This window comes from Pan troglodytes, chromosome 4 (genome assembly GCF_028858775.2).
Source record: "Pan troglodytes isolate AG18354 chromosome 4, NHGRI_mPanTro3-v2.0_pri, whole genome shotgun sequence".
NCBI classification, from domain to species: Eukaryota; Metazoa; Chordata; class Mammalia; order Primates; family Hominidae; genus Pan; species Pan troglodytes.
The window spans coordinates 76787128-76815108 of NC_072402.2; the positions used below are offsets into that span (position 1 = coordinate 76787128).

The 27981-nt window shown below is 40.3% G+C and overlaps 1 protein-coding gene across 9 annotated transcripts in view; it reads left to right on the forward strand.

Annotated features, from left to right (window-relative positions):
* UGT3A1 (UDP glycosyltransferase family 3 member A1) overlaps positions 1-27981 on the forward strand; it is a 51420-nt gene that overhangs the window by 3060 nt on the left and 20379 nt on the right. For 2 of the 9 annotated variants that reach the window (XM_016953425.4, XM_063811308.1), the window contains exons 2-3: positions 666-756; positions 9454-9555. In XM_016953425.4, coding sequence (XP_016808914.1) covers positions 9522-9555 — 34 coding nt within the window. In that variant the 5' untranslated portion in view covers positions 666-756; positions 9454-9521. Of the gene's footprint in view, positions 1-665; positions 757-6311; positions 7032-9453; positions 9556-27981 lie in introns of those variants that run through there. The other 7 variants (XM_063811305.1, XM_063811307.1, XM_063811306.1 and 4 more) reach the window with 6 other exon arrangements.

Sequence of the window (27981 nt, forward strand, 5' to 3'; positions counted from 1 at the left end):
CTTAGTGACAGGCATGGGGAAAGCTGAAATTCCTCTCACACTGTCAGGGTTAATACTCAGTCCTTTGACAGAGATAATATGCCCCTAATACTTAAGTCTTAGTAAATATAGCTGAAGTTTGTCTTTGGACATTTTGTGTCCCTTGATGGCTAACTGTTTGAGTAAATATAGACTATCTTCTTGAGAGGAAGAGAATGTGTCTGAACAAAGGAGAAGATCATGCACATACTGGATGAGTGTTGAGCCCTGGGTAAAAATTAAATCCTCTGGCTGGGTGCTGTGGCTCATGCCTGTAATCCCAGCACTTTGGGGGGCCGAGGTGGGTGGATCATGAGGTCAGGAGTTTGAGACCTGCCTAGCCAACATGGTGAAACCTTGCCTCTACTAAAAATACAAAAGTTAGCCAGGCATAATGGCAGGCACCTGTAATCCCAGCTACTCCAGAGGCTGAAGCAGGAGAATCGCTTGAACCTGGGAGGCGGAGGTTGCAGTGAGCCGAGATCTACCATTGCACTCCAGCTTGGGTGACAGAGTGAGATTCCATCTCAAAAAAAAAAAAAAAATTAAATCCTCTAAATCAGCTTTTAATATTTGGGAAAAGTAAGTGAGACTTTCTGTATACTCTTGGGGCATTACTGTCCATGTGTATTGTTGTTCTTTCCAAGTAAAGGCAAATATCCAAATATTGGCTGTCTGGACCTACAGGAATACTAAAGAAGGCACTGCAGAGACCCACAACTGAGAAATACTGGCTGTGTGAGTACAGTTGATAGAAGGGTGTGTGGGTTGGGGACTGCTGGGTGTCTGGGTATTATGACATTGTTTATTGCCCTAGCGTCCTGCACAAGACTCCATCTTCTCCTGCTTGGTTTCTTGACAGGGAATATAGGGCTATTGCAGAGGCTTGTGCAGGAAATAATGAGCCCCTTTTTCAGATAATCTTGTGTGGTAGGGACAGTTTCATCTATGGCTCCCTGTCATAGAGGATATTAAGATTGAGTAGGGGTTTCTTTGGGTTTTTCTCTACCTTTATTGGAATGGCTGAGAATATATTCCCTATATCTGTATCTGACTGAGACCATAAGTGGGATGGGACATCCTTTAGCAAGTGCTCTGCTTCTGTTGTTAACAGGAAGATTGGGGAAGCTAAAAGGAGTTTTACTGCTTTCTGCTCTTTATTCCAATGTTCTTTCTTCTCCCCTAATATTTCTTTCTCTGCTCCACTTCACTTTCCTTGTCACAAGATGATGTTTTAACATTATTGGTGCTAAATTGTGGTACATTGTCAGGACATTTTTTAATTTGGTATTTTTGGTCCCCTGACTCCAATTCTTAAAAAATTTCGCCTTTTGATGAAAAAGAGATATGGGCATTATGGATGTTGAGGAGATCACAGACCAAAAGATTGACAGGGGCCCCAGGGCATATTAGAAACATATGGGACCTACTTAACGTGTCACACTTAGAGCCTGGATCAAGGGGGTGATTCCATTGAAATGATAAAGTACAAGTTTTGACCTAAAACATGAGATTGTTTTATTAGACACACCCAACATGTTAATTATTTTATTACTCTGAAGAATGAGGTTTCTAAATAAGGTGGGGTTTATCAGAGATATAGTCATGCCTGTGTCAATTAAGTCAGTTGTAAGCTCATGGTTTATTATTATATGAATCTCTCCCAATTTGTTTGTCAGGGTAGAATATTTGGAGAAGCGAAACCCCTGCACTTTCTCGGAGCATCCCTAGTCTTCCTGAGTTGCATTCTCCTGCCTTTTCTTTTGTTTCAGCCTAAGGCAGCCTCGCTTAAGTTATCCTCGTCTTTTACAGTAGTAACAGACTGGGAGGCAAGAGTCTTCAGATGGAGAGAGCTTAAAGTCTTTCTGGGGCTGAGAGGTTTGAGAAGTTAATTGCTTTAGCTGTAAATGCATAACCTGGGCAATCTTCTGTTTCTCCTTTTTTTTTTTTTTTGTCATAGCGCAGGATATTTGATCAGCTAAGTTAACTAGTTCATTAGTCTAGTCATGGCCCAATTTGTCATGTGCCATTTTACAAGGGTGGCTAAATCATCATCTAGTCTGTTTAAGAAATTTGCATTTTATAATGTATTATTTTTTATTGTTTTCAAAGCAATCAACTGACATCCTGCAATACTTAAAGTTTTATCAAAATATGTTAAATAATTTAAAAGTGATTCATTTGGGTTCTGGCAGCATTGTTGGATTTTATTCCAATTCACAACCCTTTGGAACACGGAAGGAATAATATTTAACAGAGCAGTCACTCACTCCCGTGCCTCTTTATGCCTGTCTTCTGGATTTTGGGGTGCTGGTTGTTGGCTCTATTGGGCCTTCAGGGGTTAAATCTGCTATAGGGTCTGACCACTGTGCTTTTTCCAGCCATTCCTTAGCTTTAGCTTCTGAGACCAACATGTAGACTAGCTGATAAAGGTCTGAATGACCTGGGTGATAGGTTCTGATAATGAGCTCATATTTTTGGGCAAAACCAATTGGATCTTTATGGAGGTCAGGAAATTCTTTAACTATGCCTCGTAATTCAGCCTTTGACCAGGGTTGGTAGACAATTGGCAGGGATCCCTTACCTGTTACCGGTTGTTCCTGAAATGGGGCGATCATGAGAGATGTCCCTGTAGGGTCCCTCATTTTCACATCTTCCAGATGAGATGCTGCCATTGGGGCTGTCAGGGAATCATCAGGGAGTGGAGTCTTTGAAGTCAGACTACTGTTGAGTGGTAGACATGGAGGAGAAGGGGGGAACAGATCTGACCTGGAAAGTTCAGAGAGGTCAGGGTAGAGTGAGGGTGGAGGTGGAGGTAGGGGAGGTGCCAATAGCTCTTTAAGAGAGATAAAAGATTACAGAGTTCTTGATGAGCATTTCTAAGTTGTTTGTTGGCCTCCCGTAGGGAGACGAGGCAGTCTTCCTCCCTTTTGCTATTCTCCAGATACCATTGAAAGTAGCTCCCCCATTCTGGCTGTTTAGTTTTTGTGCCTGCGTTTTCCATCCTGGTTCACAGTTACACTAATTTGGGCATATCAAAAGATCCCCATTTAGGCCACTGTAACTTAGAATCTGCTTTAGTTATAGTGGTCCACTTGGTTAAATATTTGCATGACTATTTGCCACAATACCCATCCGGAGTTTCTGAAGGGGGAACTTTATGTTCCTCCGGGGTCTTAGAGACCTTATTCCCCATAATTTAGAGTTCCTTTTTGGATTTCACCAAGTTGGGATGTGTGTTGGACCCCAAATGTGCTGCTTGCAGACCTAGCTTTTCAGGGCCATCACAACCTAAACTGGTTCAGTCCACCCATGTTGCGGCTACCTGGCATATGTGTCAGGGGCTGAAGGTGTGGGAGGGGTCAGCTCCTTATATGAACCTGTCAGCTGAGATTAGACCCTAAGTATGTTCTCCTGAGGGGGAAACCTATTCAGAGGCACTGAACATCTTAGGGAGTGCTTCTCTCCATCACCCTCATGTGATTCTCAGTCACCTGAGAATGCCACAAAAGGCTGAGAGGAGCAAGGTGCTCCTATTTGTTTTTCAGAGTGGAGAATTCCACCCTCATGAGCTAGAGGGTTTGGAGTTGGTCAAACCTGATAGGGGAAAGAACCGAAACACACACACACACACACACACACACACACACACACACACACACACACAAAAACCTAGAAACAAACAACAAAACCGTTAAGCAAAACTAACAATAATGACACAAATTATATGATTTCTGAGTGCTCTAAGTGTAAGTGGGAAATTAACACCAGCTGGTTGTTGATGCTAATTTTAGTCATTTAAAAGAATTTGTAAGACAGAATCCCAAACCTGTTCTTTACCTAGTGATGGAGGTCCAAGCTGAAGTCTGCTTTCTGCTGATACAAAAGCAGACAGGCTCACCTTCCTTGATGGAAATGAGTGGAAACTCCCACAAAAAAGGAGTTTTTTTAAACAGCAAATAAACCTCAGACCTCAAGATCCCTGATACAGAAGCAGATAGGCTCACCCTCCTTGAAGGAAACAAGTGGAAACTCCCGTAAAAAAGGAGCTTTTTGTTTGTTTGTTTGTTTTTTTAATAACAGCATATAAACCTCAGACTCCTAGATCCCTGAAAAACTTTGGAAGATCAGGGATCCCTGGAGGAAAGAGATCCTGGACTTCAGAAAATTGTCCTATTGGTTTGGGCTATGAGGTGCCCAAGCCGGAACCAAACACGAGAGATGAGAGGCTGCAGGCTGGGTCACTTTCACTCAGGATCCCTCCATGGTTACTAGATGTCAATAGAGAAAAATGATGAGACAAGCCTCAATCATTTTAGGAGATTTATTTGCCAAAGTTAAGGACGCGCACCAGGAGATAGGTCTATGCCTTTCTCCAAAGATGATTTTGAGGGTTCTAAATTTAAAGGGGAGAGGGTGGGATATTGAGAAGTACACAATTTTCATGTAAGGGGTGGGTAGGGAAAAATAGTCATTCATGCCTTTGTCTGGCTCAGTGAATCTGCATTTTTTTTTTTTTGAGACGGAGTCTCACTCTGTCACCAGGCTTGAGTGCAGTGGCTCGATCTTGGCTCACTGCAACCTCCACCTCCTGGGTTCCAGCGATTCTGCTGCCTCAGCCTCTCGAGTAGCTGGGATTACAGGCACGCTTCACCACGCCCAGCTAATTTTTGTATTTTTAGGAGAGACGGGATTTCACCATCGTGGCCAGGATGGTCTTAATCTCCTGACCTTGTGATCTACCCGCCTTGGCCTGCAAAAGTGCTGGGATTATAGGCGTGAGCCACCGCACCTGGCCAACTTGCATTTTTTATATAAGATGATATAAAACAAATGGAGCAGAGAAAAAAATGCAGGGAATCTGCATTTTTACATAAGATAACATAGACAAAATTGGGCAGATATGCATTTGTGTCTGGTGGGCTGGGGGTGACTGCACCTGTAAAAATAAGCTGTCAATTTGCATTGCCATAGTGAAATTTTAAGAGCTCACTAGGAATTTCCTTGTGGGCAACATATGGGGGAGGTGTGTAGCTTTCCATCTTGTAGCCATCTTATTTAGGAACCAAAAGGGAGACACAGGTTTGTGTGACCCAGTTCCAAGCTTGACTTTTCCCTTTGGTCAAATGAGTTTTGTGTCCCCAAATTTAATTTCCTTTCATAATAACATAAAATTCTCCAAACCAACAGTAACTACTTAATATCATCAAGTATTGTGCTCATTTTTCTCTCATACTCCTATAATTTTTTAGAATTGGTTTAAATCATACTATTTAATATGTTAACACTTCTAATACCTGACCTTTCATATCTCTTTCCTTGTTTGTTTTCTCTTGGCAGCATCTCCCATGAATATATTATGTATTTCATTTCTTACTGTGTTTAGCCTCTGTCTGTCCAGCAAACATATCTGGTGTAATAATTAGCTGTCAGAATAATTGTTGAATAAATGAAGAGCTTGGAGCTTGATAGCAAGTCCTTTATTTTGCTAATGCATTATAAAAGGTATAAGACTAGATGGACTGGAGTCTTGTGAAGCCTGGTAAACCTTCCCCCCTCCACACTTCTCTTTCTCCTTCTCCCTTTCGCTCCCCCAACCCAGTGTGTGTGTGTGAGTGTATGTGTGTGTATGTTTGTGCATCTGTCTGTCTGGCTCTCTCTCTTTCTCATTTCCTCCCTCTCCACAATGGACATGTCTAGGTGAAGGATGCACAAACGTAATGCTTTAAATAAAATGTAATGCTTTAAATTCAGATTAAAAATGTAATACCTGTAGACTGAAGGCAAGAATAGTACAAGCAGAATTCAAGGGCCTATTACAGCCGGTAGATATAATCCATTGAAGGATTTCTCTGTCTGTCTAGAATTGCACTGAAAGCCTTTCCTAAAGTCTTGGTTTGAGGATAGAGAATACAAAGGTGACCATATCTGGTGTAGTGATCCCTGTCTTTCCCAGGGTTGACCCGTCAAGGGGGCAGAATTACAAGCTATTCTCAGTTTGTGCTTTGGGGAGATTATCAAAATATCTCTAGTTCTATTTTATGATACACATTCAGAATCATAGTCTCTGTGTTTGAATTTCAGTCTCCAGGTACAGACCCGGAGTGACTTCCAGAATTAGAACACTACTAGCTCCTCTTCATGAATGTTATCTTCTAAAGAGGCCCTCAGAGAGGGTAGATCAGTTTCCCTTAGGGATTGCCTCTCAGAGACATCTTGAGCTTGGGACACCAGCTAGAGATTTTCAGCAGGTTTCTGGGGAGAATGGGGGCATGGAGATGGCACTATGAGGTAATAGAGGCAGCTGGAAGGGAAGCAGAGTAACATAAGTTCAGACAGCTCCACGAAAGACAGGTGGTTTCCTTGGGGATGGAGCCTTCATTAACGTGATTTACTGAGGCCCCTGTCATTCCTGGCTCTTAGTAAGGATTTTCCAGATAGGACAGCTGTGATTACTCAGGCAGAGAAAGGTTACAGATCAGGTTACCAACCCCCTCCTACTGACTTCAGGTAGTTTGATAGGGTGAGGGCAGATTATCCCATGGAGCATGCACCCAGGGAGGAGGGGCAGCGGGAAAGAGAACGAACAGAAGGGCAAGAGAATTGGCAGGATCCGTCTCCTACCTCTTCCTAGGCCCACAGCCAGTGCCTTTGGAGTACTGAGGCGCACAGAGTCTCTTAGCCCGGCGCAGGGCGCGCAGCCTAGGCTGAGATCCGCCGCTTCTGTGGAAGTGAGCATGGCTGGGCAGCGGGTGCTGCTTCTAGTGGCCTTCCTTCTTTCTGGGGTCCTGCTCTCAGAGGCTGCCAAAATCCTGACAATATCTACACTGGGTGAGTGCTTGGCCGGAGAATTCCCAGACAGGCGCTTCCCGGATCCCCGCACTGCCAGGGCTCCAGCGAACGGCGATTGAACAGAGTTATCCAGGCGATTTTCCAGGCTGGGCTTGCGGACCTGGCTGGAGGAGGGAGAAGCACATCTAGCCATGGGGCAGAGAGGGGCCTCTATTGCTGAGGTGAGGAAGATAGTTTTTGAGAAAAGAGACTCTCCTTTCCTCTCTCTTCTTGTTCAGGACGCGCTCCCCATCCCGCAGGACTGGGGCCAGAAATTTGAGACCAGGACCAGAGTTTGAGTTCCTGGGCTGCCTTCTCCAGAGCGCAGTGGGACTTTCAGAGGCTCACCCTAAGCTCCATGGGGCCGGGAGGTGCACAGTAGCTTCCAGTAGAAACGGTGGTGACCGTTTCCAGCCTCTTGGAGACCAGGGAAAGGCACTCCTGAGGGCAGCACTGCAAATGTTGTGAAGCTGCATCTGGAGCCAGGGTGGCGCAGGCAGGTATTTCACGGCTGCAATGCCAGCGGAGTGTTTTTCTCCAGGGGAAACCTGGAGAACTGCCCAGGGCTGAGGAGAGAACCCAGGTCATTCGGATCTTTTGGAGCCTCCTTCCTTTTACCTGTGCCGCTGACCATTTTTGAGGGATTCATGAGACTGTTAATTCTGCATTTTGGGCCTCAGTTTTATTTTATTTTTATTTCAAAGGAAGTAGAAGATGAAAGAAAATTATATATGAGCTCGATCCCAGGATCGATCTTCCCCAAGACTTTATTTTAATCCGTAGTGGGCGCTAATGGATTCCTTTTAGATCACGGAGAATCAGGGCTCGTAGAGCTGGAAGGAACCACGGATCATCTAATTTAGTGCCCATTTTGATTTTCTGAGAGGGCAACTGAGGGACAGGGAAGTGAGATGCCTTTCTTAAGAACACATGTGGCCTCCTTAATGTCCCATGAAGAATCGTTTAGGGTTTCTTACCCCAAGACCACGCTCACCACAACTTCCGCTCTGAAGCCGTTTTCACTAAGGATTTTCTTTCTTTCTTTCTTTCTTTCTTTTTTTTGAGACGGAGTCTTGCTCTGTCGCCCAGGCTGAAGTGCAGTGGCGCCATCTCAACTCACTGCAAGCTCCGCCTCCCGGATTCACTCCATTCTCCTGCCTCAGCCTCCCGAGTAGCTGGGCTGGGACTACAGGCGCCCGCCACCACGCCCAGCTAATTCTTTTGTATTCTTTTAGTAGAGACCGGGTTTAACCGTGTTAGCCAGGATGGTCTCGATCTCCTGACCTCGTGATCCGCCCGCCTCAAATCACTAAGAAACTGTGTTAGTTCATTTGAAGCCTTTTCCCTGCTTTCTGAGTGTTAGTAGCAGTGAAGCAACAGAGCTTCTTAACTTCTTGAAAGTACACAGCCCTCCTTCCTCAGACTTCAAGAGGGAGCTGGTGTCGTTTCTGAATCCAGACGCTGGAATCCTGGTCTTTGCCCCAGAAAGCCATTTGACTCCTTAAGACCCACTATGAATGGCTGTTTCTGTGAGGACCCCTTCTTCCTGAGTCCCTGTTCTTACATGGATTAAAATGTGAGCAAGACCGTTGCAGATTTGTACTTTATACATCCTTTGTTGCTTTAGACTATTCAAGTCTGGGTATAAGTAGACTGAGTCATTCAGAGAGCTGCGCACTATTTCTCTACTCCCCTTCCACCTCCATCCTCAAACTCTCGGCATTTTTCCATTAATTTCTCTTCTGATCTTTCTTTTTCTGCTGCTGAGAACCTTAGCTTCCAGTGAAGGGTCTGTGTTGGAACATGCACTAAGAGAAGATATTAACGTGATAAAACTTTTACCTCTTTTGAGAACCAAGCTTCTCTTTCCTTAGCATGGTAGGATTTTCCTAGAATCAGTGATTCTTTAGTTTCTGGTGCAACCAGGATCTATAGGCCCACCCCAAGGGCTCCACTGTTGTCCTCAAATATCTTAATTATAAGTTGTACATTGGCCCAAATTGAGTAATTTCCTGCCAAATACATTTTAATCACAAAGATTTGGGCTCTAAGTAGTAGCTTCTGTCCAATGGCAGTTTCTTAGACTCACCTTGTGACTTCTATATTTCTGTCTCCTACAGTAGCATACTTTTCCAGAATAGGATGAAAGATAGCTCTGACTGATTGCCCATTAGGAACTCTTCATACTAATGTACACACTACTGTGCTGTATTTTCTATTATTGCAGTTATATTTTGGAGACAATGTCTCTCTAAGGCCCCAAGTAACATGCAGCACGTACCTTAAGATGAGCAACTTTTACAGGCGTAATCACAGAGAAGCTCATTACACTGACATGGAGTCTTTGAGCCACAAGCGGAAATCTTTGATGGAGGATTGCCACAGGTCCCGAACATAGGACAGGAAGGCTTTGGATGCATGTACTGGGCATTACCCAAAGTGAGATTGAGGAACAGGAAGCGCTTATCTCCATCTGCTCACTGTTCACCTTTCCTCTTCCCTATACTTTTTCTGCTGAATTTCCATTCCCTCCTGCCTACTCCCATATTGTCATCAGAAACTCTATTTTCATCTTTACAAAAAGACATTGTGCATTGTTTCTAGGTGGAAGCCATTACCTACTGTTGGACCGGGTGTCTCAGATTCTTCAAGAGCATGGTCATAATGTGACTATGCTTCATCAGAGTGGAAAGTTTTTGATCCCAGGTATCTTTTTTAAAAACTAATTTTTATATTCTTTTACTCTAAGCAAAAAGTGATAATATATTTTTTATACAGCTGCATAGTAAAAACTTCTTTGAATCTAGTCTTATTTCAGGATGAATAAATGTGTGTGTGGGTGTGTGTTCATGTTAAGTATTGGAATTCTTATTGGGTCTGTAGACTAAGACTTCACATAACATACTTCTGTATTTTACCACTTACCTGGGTGTCATTCTATTCTAGACAACTCTCCACACATTATTATTAATTATTTTGAGGAATACTACACAATGGTATGGCTTAAAGTTTTTTTGAACAGAAATGTTTAGCCATATTTCAGGCTTTTATTATGTAAGTATAGAAGTTCTTCTTATCCCACAGGTTACTTTCTATTCTTGAGAGACTTGAAATTTATGAAAGATTTCCCAGGGAGTCTCTTAATTATTAACTAAGATGAGAATATATGATTAACACGACCTCATATGCTTGAAAAATTTGTAGCTATGCATAAGTTGCACATAGTGATGTCAGAAGTTTTTAATTGATTCATTTCCTCCAAAGAATTGTAACTAAAATGAAACTCATAAATTCCTGTTGACAGACAAGGAGACGGAGGTCCAGGGAACTGAAATAATTTGTTTAATGTCAAATGAAAAATTAATAACAGAGTTGGGCGAATCTGGGTCTTCAGGCTCTGGGTTTCTCAATCTCAGGGTTTCTGAAGCTTTGAACAACATCAAAAATTAACCATCTTGGGAGAAAAAGTCTGAGTCATTATAAAATTCTGAAGGTAAACTTCAGGCCTTGTTAATGTTTAGGTAGTTTTAATGCACTTTTGATCACCTTCTAGATTGAGTTTTGGAATGTTCACTGAATATCCTTTTTATACATTTCCCTTTGTATCTGCCTTATAGTGTCTGATTTCTCAGCAGTAATATATGGTCATCTTATTTTGGTGGTTCCAATAGCTTTTGACAAACTGCTGAAAGCTATAGACCCACTACTTTAACAGACCATGCACACCAAAATCTACAAATGATTCTGTGGATTCATGAATCTGTTCAGCTTTATCTTTGGGTTCAAGTGTTGGGCTTCAAGTGTTCTAGAGTTTCTTTCAGTATTCCTCAATCTTTGGACATTTCTGCGGTTGAGATGAAATATTCTTCCTTCTAGTTTGCAGTAGTATTTGGGTAGAGCTCTGAAAGTAGGAAAAGCACTTGATTGGGTTGTTTTTGATAGTCTGATAGCCAAATCAGTGTATTGAAATACTTGTACATTTGTAACTACATGTTTCCATCACTTCCTTATTTAAAACTTTAATAAATAAGTGACTTCAGGGATACTGAAGAAGTGTAGGTTTTTTGTGCTCACGTGCAGTATTTTTCCAACTCATAACTGAAATCTCAAGTATAGGATAGCAGCCTAAAGGAGAACATAATTATTTGAGGTTCTGACTCTTTTTCCTTTTAAAAAAATTTATACATTTTTATTGCTGCATAATAGATGTACATATTTTCAGGGTGCATGTGATAATACATTTATATAATTTGTAAGGATCAAATCAGTGTAATTGGGATATGCACGACCTTAAATATTTGTTTTTTCTTTATTCTAGAAACATTCAAACTATTCTCTTCTAGCTACTTTGAAACATACAATAGATTATTGTAAACTATAGTCACCCTACTGATCTATCAAACACTAGATCTTATTTCTTCTGTAAAGCTATAGATATGTACTCATTAATCAACCTCTATCCATATCCCCTGTCCACTACCATTTCCGGTCTCTAGTAATCACCAACCTACTCTCTACTTTCATAAGATCCTCTTTTGTAAGCTGCTACATATGGGTGAGAACATTGGATATTTTTCTTTCTGTGCTTGGCTTATTTCACTTAATATAATGGCCTCTAATTCAATACATGTTGCTGTAAATGACACAATTTCATTATTTTCTATAGCTGAATAATATTTCATTGTGGATTTAAATCACATTTTCTTTATCCGTTGTCCACTGATGTGCACTAAGGTTGATTGCTTTACTTTGGTTATTGTAAACAGTGCTGCAATAAACATGGGAATGCAGCTATCTCTTCGATATATTGACTTTTTTTCTTTTGGATTATATATCTAGTAGTGGAATTGCTGCATCATATGGTAGTCTGTCTTTAGTTTTTTGAGGAATCTTGATAGATTTCCATAGCAGCTGTACTAATTTACAGTGTATGAGGGTTCCCCTTTCTTGACTTTCTTGTCAGCATTCATTATTCCGTTTTTCAGATAAAAGCCATTTTAACTGTGATGAGATGATATCACATTGTGATTTTGATTTGCATTTTTCTGAGGATAAATAATGCTGAACATTTTCTTATGTATCTGTTGGTTATTTTGAGAAATGTCTATTCAGATCTTTTTCCCATTTTTAACTATTTATTTGCTATTAGGTTGTTTGAGCTGTTTATATATTCTGGTTATTAATCCATTGTGAAAAGAATAGTTTGCAATTATTTTCTCCATTCTTTGGGTTGTCTTTTCATTTTGTTGACTGTTTCCTTTGCTGTGCAGAAGCTTTTTGGCTTGATGTAATCCCATTTGTCTATTTTTGCTTTGGTTGCCTGTACTTTTGATGTCTAACTAAAAAAGTCTTTGCTGAGACCAATGTCTTGGAATAGTTCCTCAATGTCTTCTTCTAGTAGTTTCATAGTTTTAAGTCTTAGAATTAAGTTTTAAATCCACTCTGACCTTATTTTTTTGTATGGTGAGAGACAGTGGCTTGGTTTTGTTCTTTGTGTATATCCAGTTTTACAGATTCTCCAGCACCATTTATTGTAAAGACTGTCCTTTCCTCATTATATGTTCTTGGCATCTTTGTTGAAGATAAGGTTGCTATACATGTGTAGGTTTTTATCTGGGCTCTTCTGTTCCATTTGTCTATGTGTCTGTTTTCATGCCAGTACCGTGCTGATTAGGTTATACTATACGTTTGCAGTATATTTTGAAGTCATGTAGTTTGATGCCTCTGGCTTTCATCTTTTTGCTCAGGATTGCTTTGGTTACTCAGGATCTTTTATGGTTCCATATACATTTTATAATTTTTTTCTATTTCTGTGAATAATGTCATTGATATTTTGATAATAATTGCATTGAATTTGTAAGTTTGCTTTGGGTAGTATTGGCATTTTAACAATATTTATTCTTCTAGTCCATGAACAAGGAATAGCTTTCTATTTATTGTGTCCTCTTCAGTTTCTTTCAGTGGAGTTTTATAGTTTTCCATATATATCTTTTACATCTTTTGTTAAATTGATTTCTAGGTATTTTATATTTTTTGTAGCTATTATAAATGGAATTTCTTTATTGCTTTCTTTTTCAGGTTGTTTGCTGTTGGCATATGGAAATGCTACTGGTTTTTGTACTTTGATTTTTTATCATGCAACTTTACTGAATTTGCTTATGAATTCTAATAGTTTTTTGCTAGGGTCTCTAGGTTTTTTAAGTATAAAATCATGTCTTCTGTGAAAAAGGCTAATTTGACTACCTCCTTTCCAATTTGGATGTCTTTATTTATTTCTCTTGCCTAACTTCTCTGTCCAGAACTTCCACTATGATGTTGAATAAAAGTAGTGAAAGTGGGCATCCTTGTCTTATTTCAGATCTTAGAGGAAAGGCTTTCAGTTTTTTGCTATTCGATATGATTTTAGTTGTGGTGTGTCATATATAGCCTTTATGATTTTGAGGTATGTTCCTTCTATACCTAGTTTGTTGAGGGTTTTTTTTTAAATCATAAAAAGGTGTTGAATTTTACTGAATGCTTTTATGCATCTATTGAAATTATCATATGGTTTTTGTTCTTGGTTCTGTTTATGTGATGTATCATGTTTGTTGATTTGCATATGTTGAACTACTCTTGCATCCCTGGGATGAATCCCACTTGATCATGGTGAATGATCTTTTTAATGTGTTGTTGAATTTGTTTTGCTAGTATTTTGTTGAGGATTTTTGCATCTATCTTCATCAGTTATATTGGCCTATAGTGTTTTTTTTCTTATTATGCCCTTGTCTGATTTTGGTATCAGAGTATGGCTGGCCCTATAGAATGAGTTTGAAAATAGCCCCTGATCTTTAATTGTTTTGAAGTCTTTGAGTAGAATTGGTTTCGTTATTTGGATGTTTGATAGAATTCATCAGTGAATTCATCAGGTTTTGGGCTTTTCTTTAATGAGAAACTCTATTATGGCTTTGATTTCATTCCTCATCATAAGTTTGTTGAGGTTTTCTATTTCTTGATTGCTCAGTCATGGTAGGTTTTACGTGCCTTGGAATTTATACTTTTCTTCTAGTTTTTCCAATTTGTTGGCATATTGTTGTTTGTAATAATATAGAGACTTTTAATGCTTCTTTGTATTTCTGTGGCCTCTGTTGTTATATCTTTTTTTCTGTTTCTGATTTTTTTTTTGGATCTTCTCTTTTTATTTTTTAGTCTGGTGTATTAATCTGTTTTCACATTACTGTAAAGAACTGCCTGAGACTGGGTAATTTATGAAGAAAAGAGGTGTAATTGACTCACAGTTCCACACGATGTATAGGAAGCATGGCTGGGAGGCCTCAGGAAACTTACAATTGTGGCAGAAGGTGAAGAGAAAGCAAGCACATCTTACCATGGTGGAGCAGGAGAGAGAGAAGGCAAGGGAGGAGGTGCTACACATTTTCAAACATCCAGATCTCATGAGAACTCAATCACTGTCAAAAGAAGAGCAAGAGGAAATCTGCACACATGATCCAATCACCTCTCAGCAGGCCTCTCCTCCTTCACTAAGGATCACAACTTGAGATGAGGTTGGGTGGGAACACAAAGCCAAGCCATGTCATTCCGCCCCTGGCCCCTTCCAAATCTCATGTCCTTCTTACAACTCAAAACAAAACCATGCCATTTCAACAGTCCTCAAAATCTTAACTCATTCCAGCCTTAATTCAAAAGTACAAGTCCAAAGTCTCATCTGAAGCAAGACGAGTACCTTCTGCCTATGAGCCTTTTAAATCTAAAACAATTCAGTTACTTCCAAGATACCATGAGAGGATAGGCATTAGGTAAATATTCCCATTCCAAATGGGAGAAATTGTCCTAAACAAAGGGACTATAGGCCCCATGCAAGTCTGAAACCCAGCAGGGAAGCCATTAAATCTTAAAGCACCAAAATAATTTCCTTTGATTCCATGTCTCACATCCAGGGCATGCTGATGCAAGGGGTGGGCTTGCAAGGCCTTGCGTAGCTCTGCCCCTGTGGCTCTGCAAGGTATAGCCCCTATGGCTGCTTTAATGATCTGTTGTTGAGTGCCTGCAGCTTTTCCAGGAGGATGGTTCTACAATTCTGGTTTCTGGAGGACAGCTCCACTAGGCAATGCCCCAGTGGGGACTTTGTGTGAGGGCTTCAGCCCCACATTTCTCCTCTGCACTGCCCTAGTAGAGGTTCTCCATGAGGGCTCCACCCCTGCAGCAGACTTCTACCTGGACATGAAGGCATTTTCATATATCCTCTGAAAACTAGGTGGAGGCTTCCAAATCTCAACTCTAGCCTTCTGCACATGTGCAGGCCTAACTCCACATGGAAACCACCAAGTCTTGGGGCTTGTACCCTCTGAAGCAATGACTTAGCTGTACCTGGGCCTCTTTTAGCTGTGGCTGGAGCTGGAACAGCTAGGGGTGCCATGCCCCAAGGCTGAACAGAGCAGTGGGGTCCTGGGCCTAGCCCACAAAACCATTTTCCCCTCCTAGGCCTCTGGGCCTGTGATTGTAGGGGCTGCCATGAACTTTCTGACATGCCCTAGAGATATTTTCCCCATTGTCTTTGTTACTAACATTTGGCTCCTCTTTACTTATGCAAACTTCTGCAGGTAGCTGCTTGAATTTCTCCCCAGAAAATGGGTTTTTCTTTTCTACCACATGGTCAGGTGGCAAATTTTTCAAATGTTTATGCTATATTTCCCAGTGAAATATAAGTTCTCTTTTCTTATGCAAATGAACATGGGCTTTTAGAAGCAGCCAGACCATGTCTTGAATGCTTTGCTGCTTAGAAATTTCTTCAGCCAGATATCCTAATCATCTCTCTCAAGTTCAAAGTTTCACAGATCTCTAGAGCAAGGTCACAGTGCCACCAGTTTCTCTGCTAAAGCATAGAAAGAGTGACTTTTCTTCAGTTCCCAATAAGTTCGTCATTTCCATCTGAGACCACCTCAGCCTGGACTTCATTGTCCATATCACTATCAGCATTTTGGTCAAAATCATTCAACAAGTCTCCAGAAAGTTCCAAACTTTTCCACATCTTCCTGTCTCCTTCTGAATCCTCCAAACTGTTCCAACCTCTGCCTATTACCCAGTCGCAAAGTCATTTCCACATTTTCAGGTATCTTTATAGCAATGCCTCACTTCTCTGGTACTAATTATCTGTATTAGTATATTTCTACACTGCTATAAAGAACTACCTGAGACTGGGTAATTTATGAAGAAAAGAGGTATAATTGACTCACAATTCCACAGGCTGTACAGGAAGCGTAGCTGGGAGGCCTCAGGGAACTTACTATTACAGCAGAAGGCAAAGGGAAAGCAAGAATGTCTTACCATGGTGGAGAAGGAGAGGAAAATGAGCAAAGGAGGAAGTGCTGTACACACTTTCAAACAACAAGATATTGTGAGAACTCATTCACTATCATGAGAACAACCAGGGGGAAATCTACCCCCATAATCCAATCATCTCTCACCAGCTCCCTCTTCCAATACTAAGGATTGCAATTTGTGATAAGATTTGGATGGGAACACAGCCACACCATATCATCTGGCTAAAGATTTATTGATTTTGTTTATCCTTTTAAAAAATCAACTTTTTGTTTCATTGATCTTTGTTTTAGTCTCTATTTCATTTATTTCTGCTCTGATGTTTTTACTTTTTTCTTTCTTCTGATTTTGGGCTTTTTTTTGTTTTTATTTTTAGAGTTCCTTGAAGTGTATCATTAGATTGTTTATATGAAGCCTTCCAAACTTTTTAATATAGACATTTATTGCTATCAACTTAACTCCAGTGTTTCTTTGTTGATTTTATGTCTAGATAATCTGTCCATTACTGAGAGTGGGAAGTTGAAGTCCCCTACTGTTATATATTGCAGTCTATCTCTCTCTTTATATCTATTAATGTTTGCTTCGTATACTTGGGAGCTCTGGTGTGAGGTGCACAGATATGTAAAATTGTTATATCTTTTTGCTGAACTGACCCTTTAATCCTTCTATAGAGACCTTCTTTGTCTCTTTTTACAGTCTTTTATTGGTATTCTTTTTTCTTTTTTTTTGACAGAGTCTTGCTCTGTCAGCCAGGCTGGAGTGCAATGGCACAATCTTAGCTCACTGCAACCTCTGTCTCCTGGCCTCAAGCGATTCTTCTGCCTCAGCCTCCCAAGTAGCTGGGATTACAGGCATGTGCCACCACACCCAGCTAATTTTTGTATTTTTAGTAGAGGCGGGGTTTCACCATGTTGGCCAGGCTGGTCTCGAACTCCTGACCTCAGATAATCCACCCACTTCTGCCTCCCAAAGTGTTGGGATTACCAGCATGAGCCACCGTGCCCGACCATATTCTATTTAATCTGATATGTAAGTATAGAATTCCTGCTCTCTTTTGGTTTCCAGTTGCATGACATATGTTTTCCCATCCCTTCACTTTTACTCTACTGTGTCTTTATGGGTGCAGTGGGTTTCTTTTTATGTAGCATATAGTTGAGTCTTGTTTCTTTCTCCATCCAGCTATATGCCTTTTAATTGGAGAATTGAATCTATTTACATTCAGTGTTTTTTTTGATATGTAATTACTTACTATTGCCATTTTGTTGCTTGTTTTCTGGTTGTTTTGTAACTTACTTTCTTTCTTTCTTTCTTCCTTTCTATTGTCTTCATTTGTGGCTAAGTTGTTTCCTCTGGCAGCATGTTTAATTCATTGTGTTTTATTTTTAATGAATCCTATTATAAATTTTTGCATTGTGGTTGCTGTGAGGCTTCTAAAAATCTTATAGACATAACAAATTATTTTAAATAAATGACAACTTAGGTCACAAAGAACAGAATACAAACAACAACCAAAAAGAGAAAGAAGACCTCTGCACTTTAACTTCATCTCTCCCTCATTTTGACTTTATGCTAGCTCAATGTGTATACTTTTATATTGTCTATCTATTAATAGGTTGCTGTGGCTATTATTTTGTTTTCAATAGATTTGTCTTTTGGGCTTCATACTAGAGTAATGAGTGGGTTTCACACCACAATTACCATATAGAGTATTCTGGGTGTGTCCATGCACTTAATCTTACCAGTGGATTTTATACCTTCAAGTATTTTATTTTTGCATGTTAGCGTTTTTTTTTTTCTTTCCCAGATTGGAGAGCTCTCTTTAGCCTTTCTTATATGACAGATCTGGTAATCTAGTAGTGGTGAATTCTCGCAGCTTTTATCTGGGAGATACTCTATCTCTCTTTCGTATTGGAAGAATAGCTTTACTGGATACAATATTCTTGGGAAACAGGTGTTTTTCTTTCAGCACTTTGAAAATGTCATTTTACTCTCCCTGGCATGTATGGTTTCCATTGTGAAGTCTATTTTCAGATGAATTAGACCTCTTTTGTATGCTACTTGGTACTTTTCTCTTGGTGCTTTTGGGATCCGCTCTTTGTCCTTGATCTTTGAGAGTTTATTATATACCTTGGGGTAGTTTTATTTGGGTCTGTTTTGTATTCTCTGACCTTCCTTTTCCTGGATATTTATCACCTTTTCAAGTTTTGGAAACTGTTGTGTTATTATTTATTTGAAGAAGATTTCTATCCCTTGCTCTTGCCCAACTCCCTCTTGAACACCAATACTTTTGAGATTTGGTCTTTTGAGGTAATTTTATATACCTTGGAAGTAATCTTTGTTCCATTTCATTCTTTTTTTTCTCTTTTTAATCCTCTGACTTTATATTTTCAAATAGCCTGTTTTTGAGCTTACTGATTCTTTCCTTCACTTGATCCATCTTGCTGTTGAATATCTCTAATGAATTATTCAGTTCAGCAAATGGGTTTCTCAGTTCCAACATTTGTTTCATTTTTTCCTATTATTTCATTTAAAACATTTTTTAGAGATAGGTCTTGTTCTGTCACCCAGGCTGGAGTACAGTGGTGGTGCAATCATAGCTCATTGCAGCCCTAAACTTCTGAGTTCAAGAGATCCTCTGCCTTAGCCTCCTGAGTAGCTGGGACTATAGGCCTGTGCCAACACATCCAGCTAATTTATTTTTTGATTTCTTTTTTTTTTTTTTTTGAGATGGAGTCTTGCTCTGCTGCCCAGGCTAGAGTGCAGTGGTGCAATCTTGGCTCACTGCAACCTCCACCTCCCAGGTTCAAGCAATTCCCCTGCCTCAGCCTCCCAAGTAGCTGGGACTAAAGTTGCACACCACCATGTCCACATAATTTTTTTTTTTTTTGTATTTTTAGTAGAGACGGGGTTTCACCATGTTGGCCAGACAGGTCTCGAACTCCTGACTTCAGGAGATCCACCCACCTTGGCCTCCCAAAGTGCTGGGATTACAGGTGTGAGCCACCATGCCCAGCTGCTTTCTTTTTTTTACAGATGGGGTCTCTCTATGTTGCCCAGGCTGGTCTTGAACTCCTGGCCTCAAGCAATCCTCCCACCTCAGCTTCTGAGTAGTTGGCATTATAGGCATGAGCCACTGTGACTGGCCTAATTCAGTATTTTAAATTAAATTTCTCTGATAAATTTCTGAATTACTTTTCTGTGTTATCTTGGAGATTGGTGAATTTCTTTAAAGCTGCTCTTTTGAATTCTTGGTCAGAGAGTTTACATATTGCCATCTTATTAGGGTCAGTCACTGATGTATTGCTGTGTCTGTCTGGGGAGGTCATGGTTCTCTATTTCATGTTGTTTCTTGTGGATATAGGTCTATGTCTTTGCATTGAAGGATTAGTTATTTTTTCCAGTTTTCTTTGTCTGTCTTGTCTTGGTTTCAGTTGGATATGTTTGGTTAGAGATTCTTTGCACTTTACCTGTTGATTTCTTTTTCTTGCTTTTTTCTTTTCCTACTAGGTTGCTGCCTCCTTTTCAGCTCTAGATAGCACCTTAATCCCAGGTTTGCCTTGGTTCTGGCACAATCAGAGTGCCACTCATCCTGAATGGAGAAAGTCCCAAAAGGGATATCTTGGTAGTGTAGGAAGGCTGGTTAGGGATTTGTGTCCAGAAAACCTGTGGAATGGACCTTCTACAGCATGGTATTGCTGAACATCCACTCTGATTTGGCATCTCCTTTGACTGAGTTACAGAGCAGAGTATCCAGAGTTGGGAATGGTAGTCCTGCCTCCTCCCTTTGTCTCTGGGCTCCCTTTGTCCCTGTCCTCAAGGCTATTTCTCCTTTCAGACACTCTCAGTGCTTCTTGTGGGTTGAGGCAGGGACAGGTCTTCTGTCAGAGGACCCAAGATAGTGGGGAAGTTGGTTGTCCACCTCGACTTCACTTTTTTCAGTGTAAAACTGAGAGACAGGGGAAAATTTTCGGCATGCTTGGTGCTGGGCAGATATGGGGGACGGGCATCATATATATGGAATTTCACTTGTCTTAATGTCTATTTGGAGTTTTTTCACTCTTCTGTGGCCCTTGGAATTGTCTCATTCTCATATTTGAGTTCTGGGATATTGCTGGTGATAATCTCAGCATTGTATATTTATTTTTGGTTTTCTGTAATTGCGGAGTGAAGCTAGCTTGATTCTATGATGCCATTTTGGAACCAGAAGGCCTCTTTTTCTTTCTTTCTTTCTTTAGGACAGTTTTCTGTACCTCACCATCTACCTGGTATACTTTTCTCCAAGCAACAGGTCCTCATTGTTTTTGGGTGACTGCCCAAGTTACATCAGTGATCTTCATGGGCTGACTCCAAACACTCAGGCCAGTGATTTTCTTCTCCTGACCAGAAAATTCTCATCCTGACCAGCAGGTCAGTTTTGACTTTTTTTAGTAACTAGGTAGGAGAGCAGATCAATAGCTAATATAAGGAAATCCCTGATTTTAATTCAGATTTCTAATTGGGCCACTGGGCTTTTCTCTTTATTAGTGGTGTTCACCATAGCCCTGAGGAGTGAAATGTACAACATCTTTATCTGTCATAAAAGGTAAAGTAAATTTCATATTGTTAAGATTTATGGAACTTAATAAAGTAAAATTGTCTTTCTTCTGAATATCAGAACCCATGGATAGATAATGACAGGAGTTAGACAGATAATGATCAAAATGGCATACTTTTCCCAGCTGCTTGGAAAGCTTATCTTTAGATCTTTACTAAATATCAAGAGTTGAATCAAAGATGAGTAGGGATTTGTAGAGAGGCCTTGTATGATGTCTGGGTATTATTCTACTTGATTATTTCTGGTAGTCATTCCTGGCCATGGTAGTGTTCTGACATATATGTACTGAGCTGTTCTCGGGAAGATCCCAACTTGACTTTTCTCTCTACAGCTCTCTCCCCTCTGGTATTGTTTTGTGAATTCTGTCTGCCTTGTTTTCTCTGAAATCTGAATCCATTCTCCTCCATTTAGGGAGAAGGCCTGGCCAGATGTGGCTACCTTCTCCATGAGCTCTATTATGAAAATGTTATCCAGTCAGTAATAAATGTTCTGCACTGACTGGTGTCCAGTATTTAGAAACAATTTTTTTTCATAGATTCTGTCTTCTTTATTTTTAGTTGTTTAAAGTAGGAAGGTAAATCTGCTCTATTACTTCCTCATGGCCACAGATTGAACTTCCTTTTCTTCATTTTTAAAACATTTTACAGAAGTAATATTGACTTATAAATAATAAACTGCATATATGTAAAGTATACAATTTGAAGCTGGGCACAGTGTGATATGTTTTGACTGTGTCCCCACCAGAATCTCATCTTGAATTCCCACATGTTGTGGAAGAAACCTGGTGGGAAGTAATTAAATCATGAGGACAGGTCTTTCCTGTGCTATTCTTGTGATAGTGAATAAGTCACATGAGACCTGATGGTCTTAAGAAAGGGGAGTTTCCCTGCACAAGCTCTCTCTCTCTTGCCTGCTGCGATGTAAGACATGCCTTCTGCCTTCTGCCATGATTGTGGGGCCTCCCCAGCTATGTGGAACTGTGAGTCCATTAAATATCTTTTTCTTTGTAAATTACCCAGTCTCAGGTATGTCTTTATCAGCAGCATGAAAGCAGACTAATACAGTAAATTGGTACTAGTAGAGTGGGGTGCTGCTGTAAAGATACCCAAAAATGTGGAAGTGACTTTGGAATTGGGTAACAGGCAGAGGTTGGAACAGTTTGGAGGGCTCAGAAGGAGACAGGAAGATGTGGGAAAGTTTGGAACTTCCTAGAGACTTGTTGAATTTTTTTAACAAAAACAATGATAGTGATATGGACAATGAAGTCCACGCTGAGGTGGTTTCAGATAGAGATGAGGAACTTATGAGGAACTGAAGCAAAGGTCACTCTTTGCCCCTGCCCTAGAGATTTGTGGAACTTTGAACTTGAGGGAGATGATTTAGGGTATCTGGTGGAAGAAATTTCTAAGCAGCAAAGCATTCAAGATGTGACTTGGGTGATTTTAAAAGCATTCAGTTTTATAAGTTTATAAGGGAAGCAGAGTATAAAAGTTCAAAAAATTTGCAGACTGACAATGTGATAGAAAGGAAAATCTCATTTTCTGAGGAGAAATTTAAGCTGCTGCAGAAATTGCATAAGTAAGGAGAAGCCAAGTGTTAATCCCCAAGACAGTGGGGAAAATGTCTCCAGGGCATGTCTGTGGAAAAACCATAGACACTCAGCTGCTGCCCATGAAACCAACTGGGATGGAGTCTATACCTTGCAAAGACACAGGCTGCCCAAGACCATGAGAACCTACCTCTTGCATCAGTGTGACCCAGATGTGAGGCACAGATTCAAAGGAGATCATTTTGGAGCTTTTAGATTTGACCGCCCTGTTGGATTTTTGATCTGCATGAGATCTGTAGCCCCTTTGTTTTGGCAAATTTCTTCCATTTGGAATGGCCCTATTTACCCATTGCCTCTACCCTCATTGTATCTAGGAAGTAACTAACTTGCTTTTGATTTTACAGGCTCATAGGCAGAAGGGACTTGTCTTGTCTCAGATGAGACATTGGACTGTGGACTTTTGAGTTAATGCTGAAATGAGTTAAGACTTTGGGGGACTATTGGGAAGGCATGATTGTTTTGAAATGTGAGGACATGAGATTTGGGAGTGGCCAGTGGCAGAATGATATGGGTTGGCTGTGTCCCCACCCAAATCTCATCTTGCACTTTCACATGTTATGGGAGGGACCTGGTGGGAGGTGATTGAATTATGGGGCAGTTCTTTCCCATGCTGTTCTTGTGATAGTGAATAAGTCTTATGAGATCTGATGGTTTTGTAAAAACTTGTGTGTTTCCCTACACAAGCTCTATCTCTCTTGCCTGTTGTGATATAAGATGTGCCTTTCGCCTTCTGCCATGATTGTGAGGTCTCTCCAGCCATGTGGAACTGTGAGTCCATTAGATCTATTTTTCTTTTCTTTTGGCAAATTCCCCAGTCTTGGGAATGTCTTTATCAGCACCATGAAAATGGACTAATACAGAGTGCTTCATGCTTGTAATCCCCGCACTTTGAGAGGCTGAGGCGGGTGGATCACTTGAGGTCAGGAGTTCAAGTCCAGCCTGGCCAACATGGTGAAACCCCATTTGTACTAAAAATACAAAAATTAGCCAGGCCTGGAGGTGTGCACCTGTAATCCCAGCTGCTCAAGAGGCAGAGGCAGGAGAACTTCTTGAATCCCAGGAGGTGGAGGTTGCAGTGAGCCAAATCACACCACTGCACTCCAGCCTGGGTGACAAAGTGAGACTCTGTCTCAAATAGAAAAAAAGTAAAAATTGAAACATATGTACAATTTGATGTTTGAACATATGTATATACTTGTGAATCCATCAACATAATTAGGATATGAATATTTCCATCATTCCAAGAAAATTTCTTTTGTCCCTTTGCAATCCCCACTATGGGTCATCTCACCTTCCAGCTCCCATTGCTAGTTACTCACTAATATATCACTATGTGTTAGTTTGTATCTTTTAAATTTTATGTAAATGGGATTATAAGGTATGTATTCTTTTATTTTGCCTTGTTTTAATTAACATTATTGTATTAGTTCATTTCACATTGCTATGACATAATGTCTATTGCCTGAGGCAGCATAATTTATAAAGAGAAGAGGTTTATTTGACTCACAGTTCTGCAGGCTGTACAAGCATGGCACCAGCATCTGCTCAGCTTCTGGTGAGGCCTCAGGAAGTTTACTGTCATAGCAGAAGACAAAGGGGGAGCTGGCTAGTCACATGATGAGAGAGGGAGCTAGAAAGAGTGGGTGGAGGTGCTAAGCTCTTTTAAATAACCAGCTCTTGTGTGAATTCACTACCATGGTGACAGCACCAAGCTGTCCATGAGGTATCTGATCCCAAGACTCAAACACCTCTCACTAGGCCCACCTCCAACTTTGGAGGTCACATTTCAATGAGATTTGGAGGGGGCAAACATCCAAAGAATATCAATTATTATTTAAAGATTCATTCATATTGTGTTTATGAGTTATTTATTCATTTTTATTGCTTACTAGTATTCTATTGTATTCGTTACTAAAATGTGTTTATTTAGTTTTCTGTTGATAGACATTTGGGTTATTTTCAGTTTGGGACTATTACAAATAAACCTGCTATGACCGTTTTGTGTACAAGTCTGTTATAACTTACTTTCTCTTCCTTCCTTCCTTCTTTCCTTCCTTCCTTCTTTCCTTTCTCTCTTTCTTTCTTTCTCTTTCTTTCTTTCTCTTTCTTTCTTTCTTTTCTTTCCTTCCTTCCTTTCTTTCTTTCTTTTTTCTTACTTTCTCTTCCTTCCTTTCTTTCTTTCTCTTTCTCCCTTTCTCTCTTTCTTTCTCTTTCTTTCTTTCTTCTTTTTCTTTCTCTCTCTCCTTCCTTCCTTCCTTCCCTTCCTCCCTCCCTCCGTCCCTTCTTTCCTTCTTTTTTCTTTCATATTTTTTTTTTTTGAGGCAAGCTCTTGTTCTGTTGCCCAGGCTAGAGTGCACTGGCACAATCGTGGCTCACTGCAGCCTCAAACTTGGGCTAAAGCAATCCTCTTACCTCAGCCTCTTGAGTAGCTGAAACTACAGATGTGCACCACCAATCCCAGCTAATTTATTTTTTGTAGAGTCGGTATCTCACTATGTTGCCCAGGCTGACCTCAAACTTCTGGCCTCAGGTGATCCTCCCACCTTGGCCTTTCAGAGTGCTGGGATTACAGACATGAGCTACTATGCCTGTCCTACATTCTGTTCTCTGGGTTAGCAACTAGAAGTGCAGTGGCTGAATCATACTGTTTAACTTTTTAAAAAATTGACATACTTTTCCTAAAGTGGCTGTACCATTTTAAATTCTTACCAGAAGAGAAAGTAGGGAATGAACCATTAGTTATCCTTCTTAAATTGGGTTGTTGCGGTTTTTCATTAATTTTAATCACAGGGCATATTAATACTTAGAGATGCCCTAAGAGATCTTCTATAATGCAAACTAACTCTTTTTCTACCTCCAATGTGTAGGAGCAACACAGTTTGAACTTGATAATCAGGATCACCAATTTCAATCAGTACAGTAACTTCTTTTGCCATTTGATTCAGAGGCATGGGGAGCCAAAAGTGGCTGGATTGCATTCTTACTTTTCTGTTTAATAGAATTATTTTTGTGTCTCTTGGTGGAAACATTCCTTCCTTTGGAACTAAAATCCTAGTCTGAAAGAGCATAAGGCTGCAGGAACAGGAAGCAAAAATATTGATAGTGGATCACTAGGGGAAATAGTGAGTGGTGATGCTGCCATTTCTACCCCTTGATACCTGAACCCATGAATCCTGGCTATGGGAGAAGAAACATCATATATTAGATGTGATTAAGCACATATATAGTCTCCTGGAGAACATTGCCCCAGGCTTGCAATGTATTTCCACCACCTGTAGCTGTAACTGTGTCTTTTAAAAATTCTTCAGGGAGGGATAGCATTAGGAGATATACCTAATGTAAATGACGAGTTAATGGGTGCAGCACACCAACATGGCACATGTATACATATGTAACAAACCTGCACGTTGTGCACATGTACCCTAAAACTTAAAGTATAATAAAAAAATAAATAAGTAAATAAAATGAAAAAAAAAAGTAAAAAAAAAATCCTTCACTGTTTCATTAAGTCAGCCACTTTAGGATGGTGGGGAACATGGTAAGACGACAAATTCCATAATTACGCACTCATGCTGCAGTTTACTTGCAGTTAAGTGAATTTCTTTGTCAGAGTCAATGCTGTGTAGAATTCCACATCAGTAGATAAGGCATTTTGTAAGTGCATGGATGGTAGCTTTGGTGGAAGCATTGCATGAAGGGAAAGCAAGTCAAATCCAGAGTAAGTGGCTTTTTGAGTAAGAATAAAGCTCTATCTCTTTCATAATGGAATTGGTCCAATGTAATCAATCTGCTACCTGGATAGCTGACTAGGTTACCCTGAGGAATGATGCTAATCAGGCAATCAATGTTGTTCTCTGTCACTGGCTGACTGAGTACTCTGCAGGGCAGTATCCAGGTCAACTTGGTGAGTGGAAGTCCAGTTTGATATGCCCATACATAAACTCCATCCCTGCTACCATGGCCACTGTGTTTATGAAACCATTAGGCAAATGACAGGGTTGGCTGAGGAAGGAACCTGGCTGTTATCCACAGAACAGGCCAACTTCTCCACTTGATTATTAAAGTTCTTGTCTGCTGAGGTCACCCTTAAGTGAGCATTTACATAGGACACAAATATATTTATGTTTTGCCCATTCAGATAGGTCTTATAACATACCTTTTCCCCAGAACTTCTTGCCACCAATTTTTAAGTTATGTTCCTTGCAAGTCCATGATGATCTAGCCAAACCATTGGCCATAGGCAATGCAATGGACAAGTGTGGTTTGTTGTGGAAGAGAAATGTGAATAAGTTTCATGCAGACTAAATGGTGTCACAGGGCTGGAGCATTGATGTATCCTTGAGGTTAGAGAGTGAAGGTGTATTGCTGACCTTGTTAGATAAAAGCAAACTGTCTTTGATGGACTTTACTAACGGGTGTCAAGAAAAATTTGCCAGATCAATAGTTGCATATCAGGTATCAGGGATTGTGCTAATTTGCTCAAGCAATGAAACTATTATCTGGAAGAGCAGCTGCAATTAGAGTTTCCTATGTGGTTATGTTTATGACATCTATCATTCTCCAAGATCCACGTGTTTTCTGCACAGGTCAAAAATGCAAGTTGAATAGGGATGTGATGGGAGTCACCACCCTTGCAATCTTTAAGTCCATAATTGTGGCATTAGTCTTTGAAATCTCTGTAGAGTGCAATATTGCTTTGGTTTTCTGTTTTGCCAGATACAGGTCATTTTAGTGACTTCCACCCGGACTTTCCAACCATGTTAGCTTACACTCCACACTTCAGAGAAGCAGCATGATTATTCTGCCAATACCGAGTATATCTATTCCAATTATGCATTTCAAATCTGGGGAAATAATCACAATCAGTTTGGGGAATTAGACTCTTGGAATTAGGGTCTAATTTCAAGGTCCAATGTTCAGTAGTCTCTGAAAAATATAATTATTTTTATTTCCCCAGTGCATAGTCACACTAGTAAAAAGCTGTAGGTTCCTTTGGAGAAAGCTGGAGAAAGATTAACAGTATGTATTTCTGGTAGTGTAGTGGGGTCTTTTCCCAAGGTACATTGCCTCCTCTTCTTTCCAGGGCTTCTGTGTCCATAAATTGTCTGAGGTCCGTGTTTTTGTAATTGAAGTTATACTTTTGTTTAATCTATTTAGGATTCCTTTGCTTGTACTGATCAAGTAACAATTTTGTAAACTGCTCATCTTCTTTTATTTTAGGGATGCTATGATTAATTAGCTAATGCTCTAGGTCTCCATGAATCAGATTATTCTAATTATTGCTTTGACTCTGCTATTCCTCATGGTAACCATGCGTACCTTGATTTTGGTGCTTAAGTGCTATCACTTGACCCCAGCCACCCCAAGATGCAATTAACTCCATTATATTTAGGGAATCCCACTTCAAGGGCATCATAATTTCTGACCCATGAAGGAGAACAAACACAGAGCCTCTGGTGGTGCTGGGAAGCCCCTTGCAAATTTGTTTCTCACAGTCATGGTGAAAAAAATGTGTCCTCTTGTTCTGTTTCCTTCCTGCACTGGGTTAGCAGTCCTTACATCTTCATTTCCCTAAGCTGTTAGATACTTTTCAGGGTACCAAGACAGATCTGGT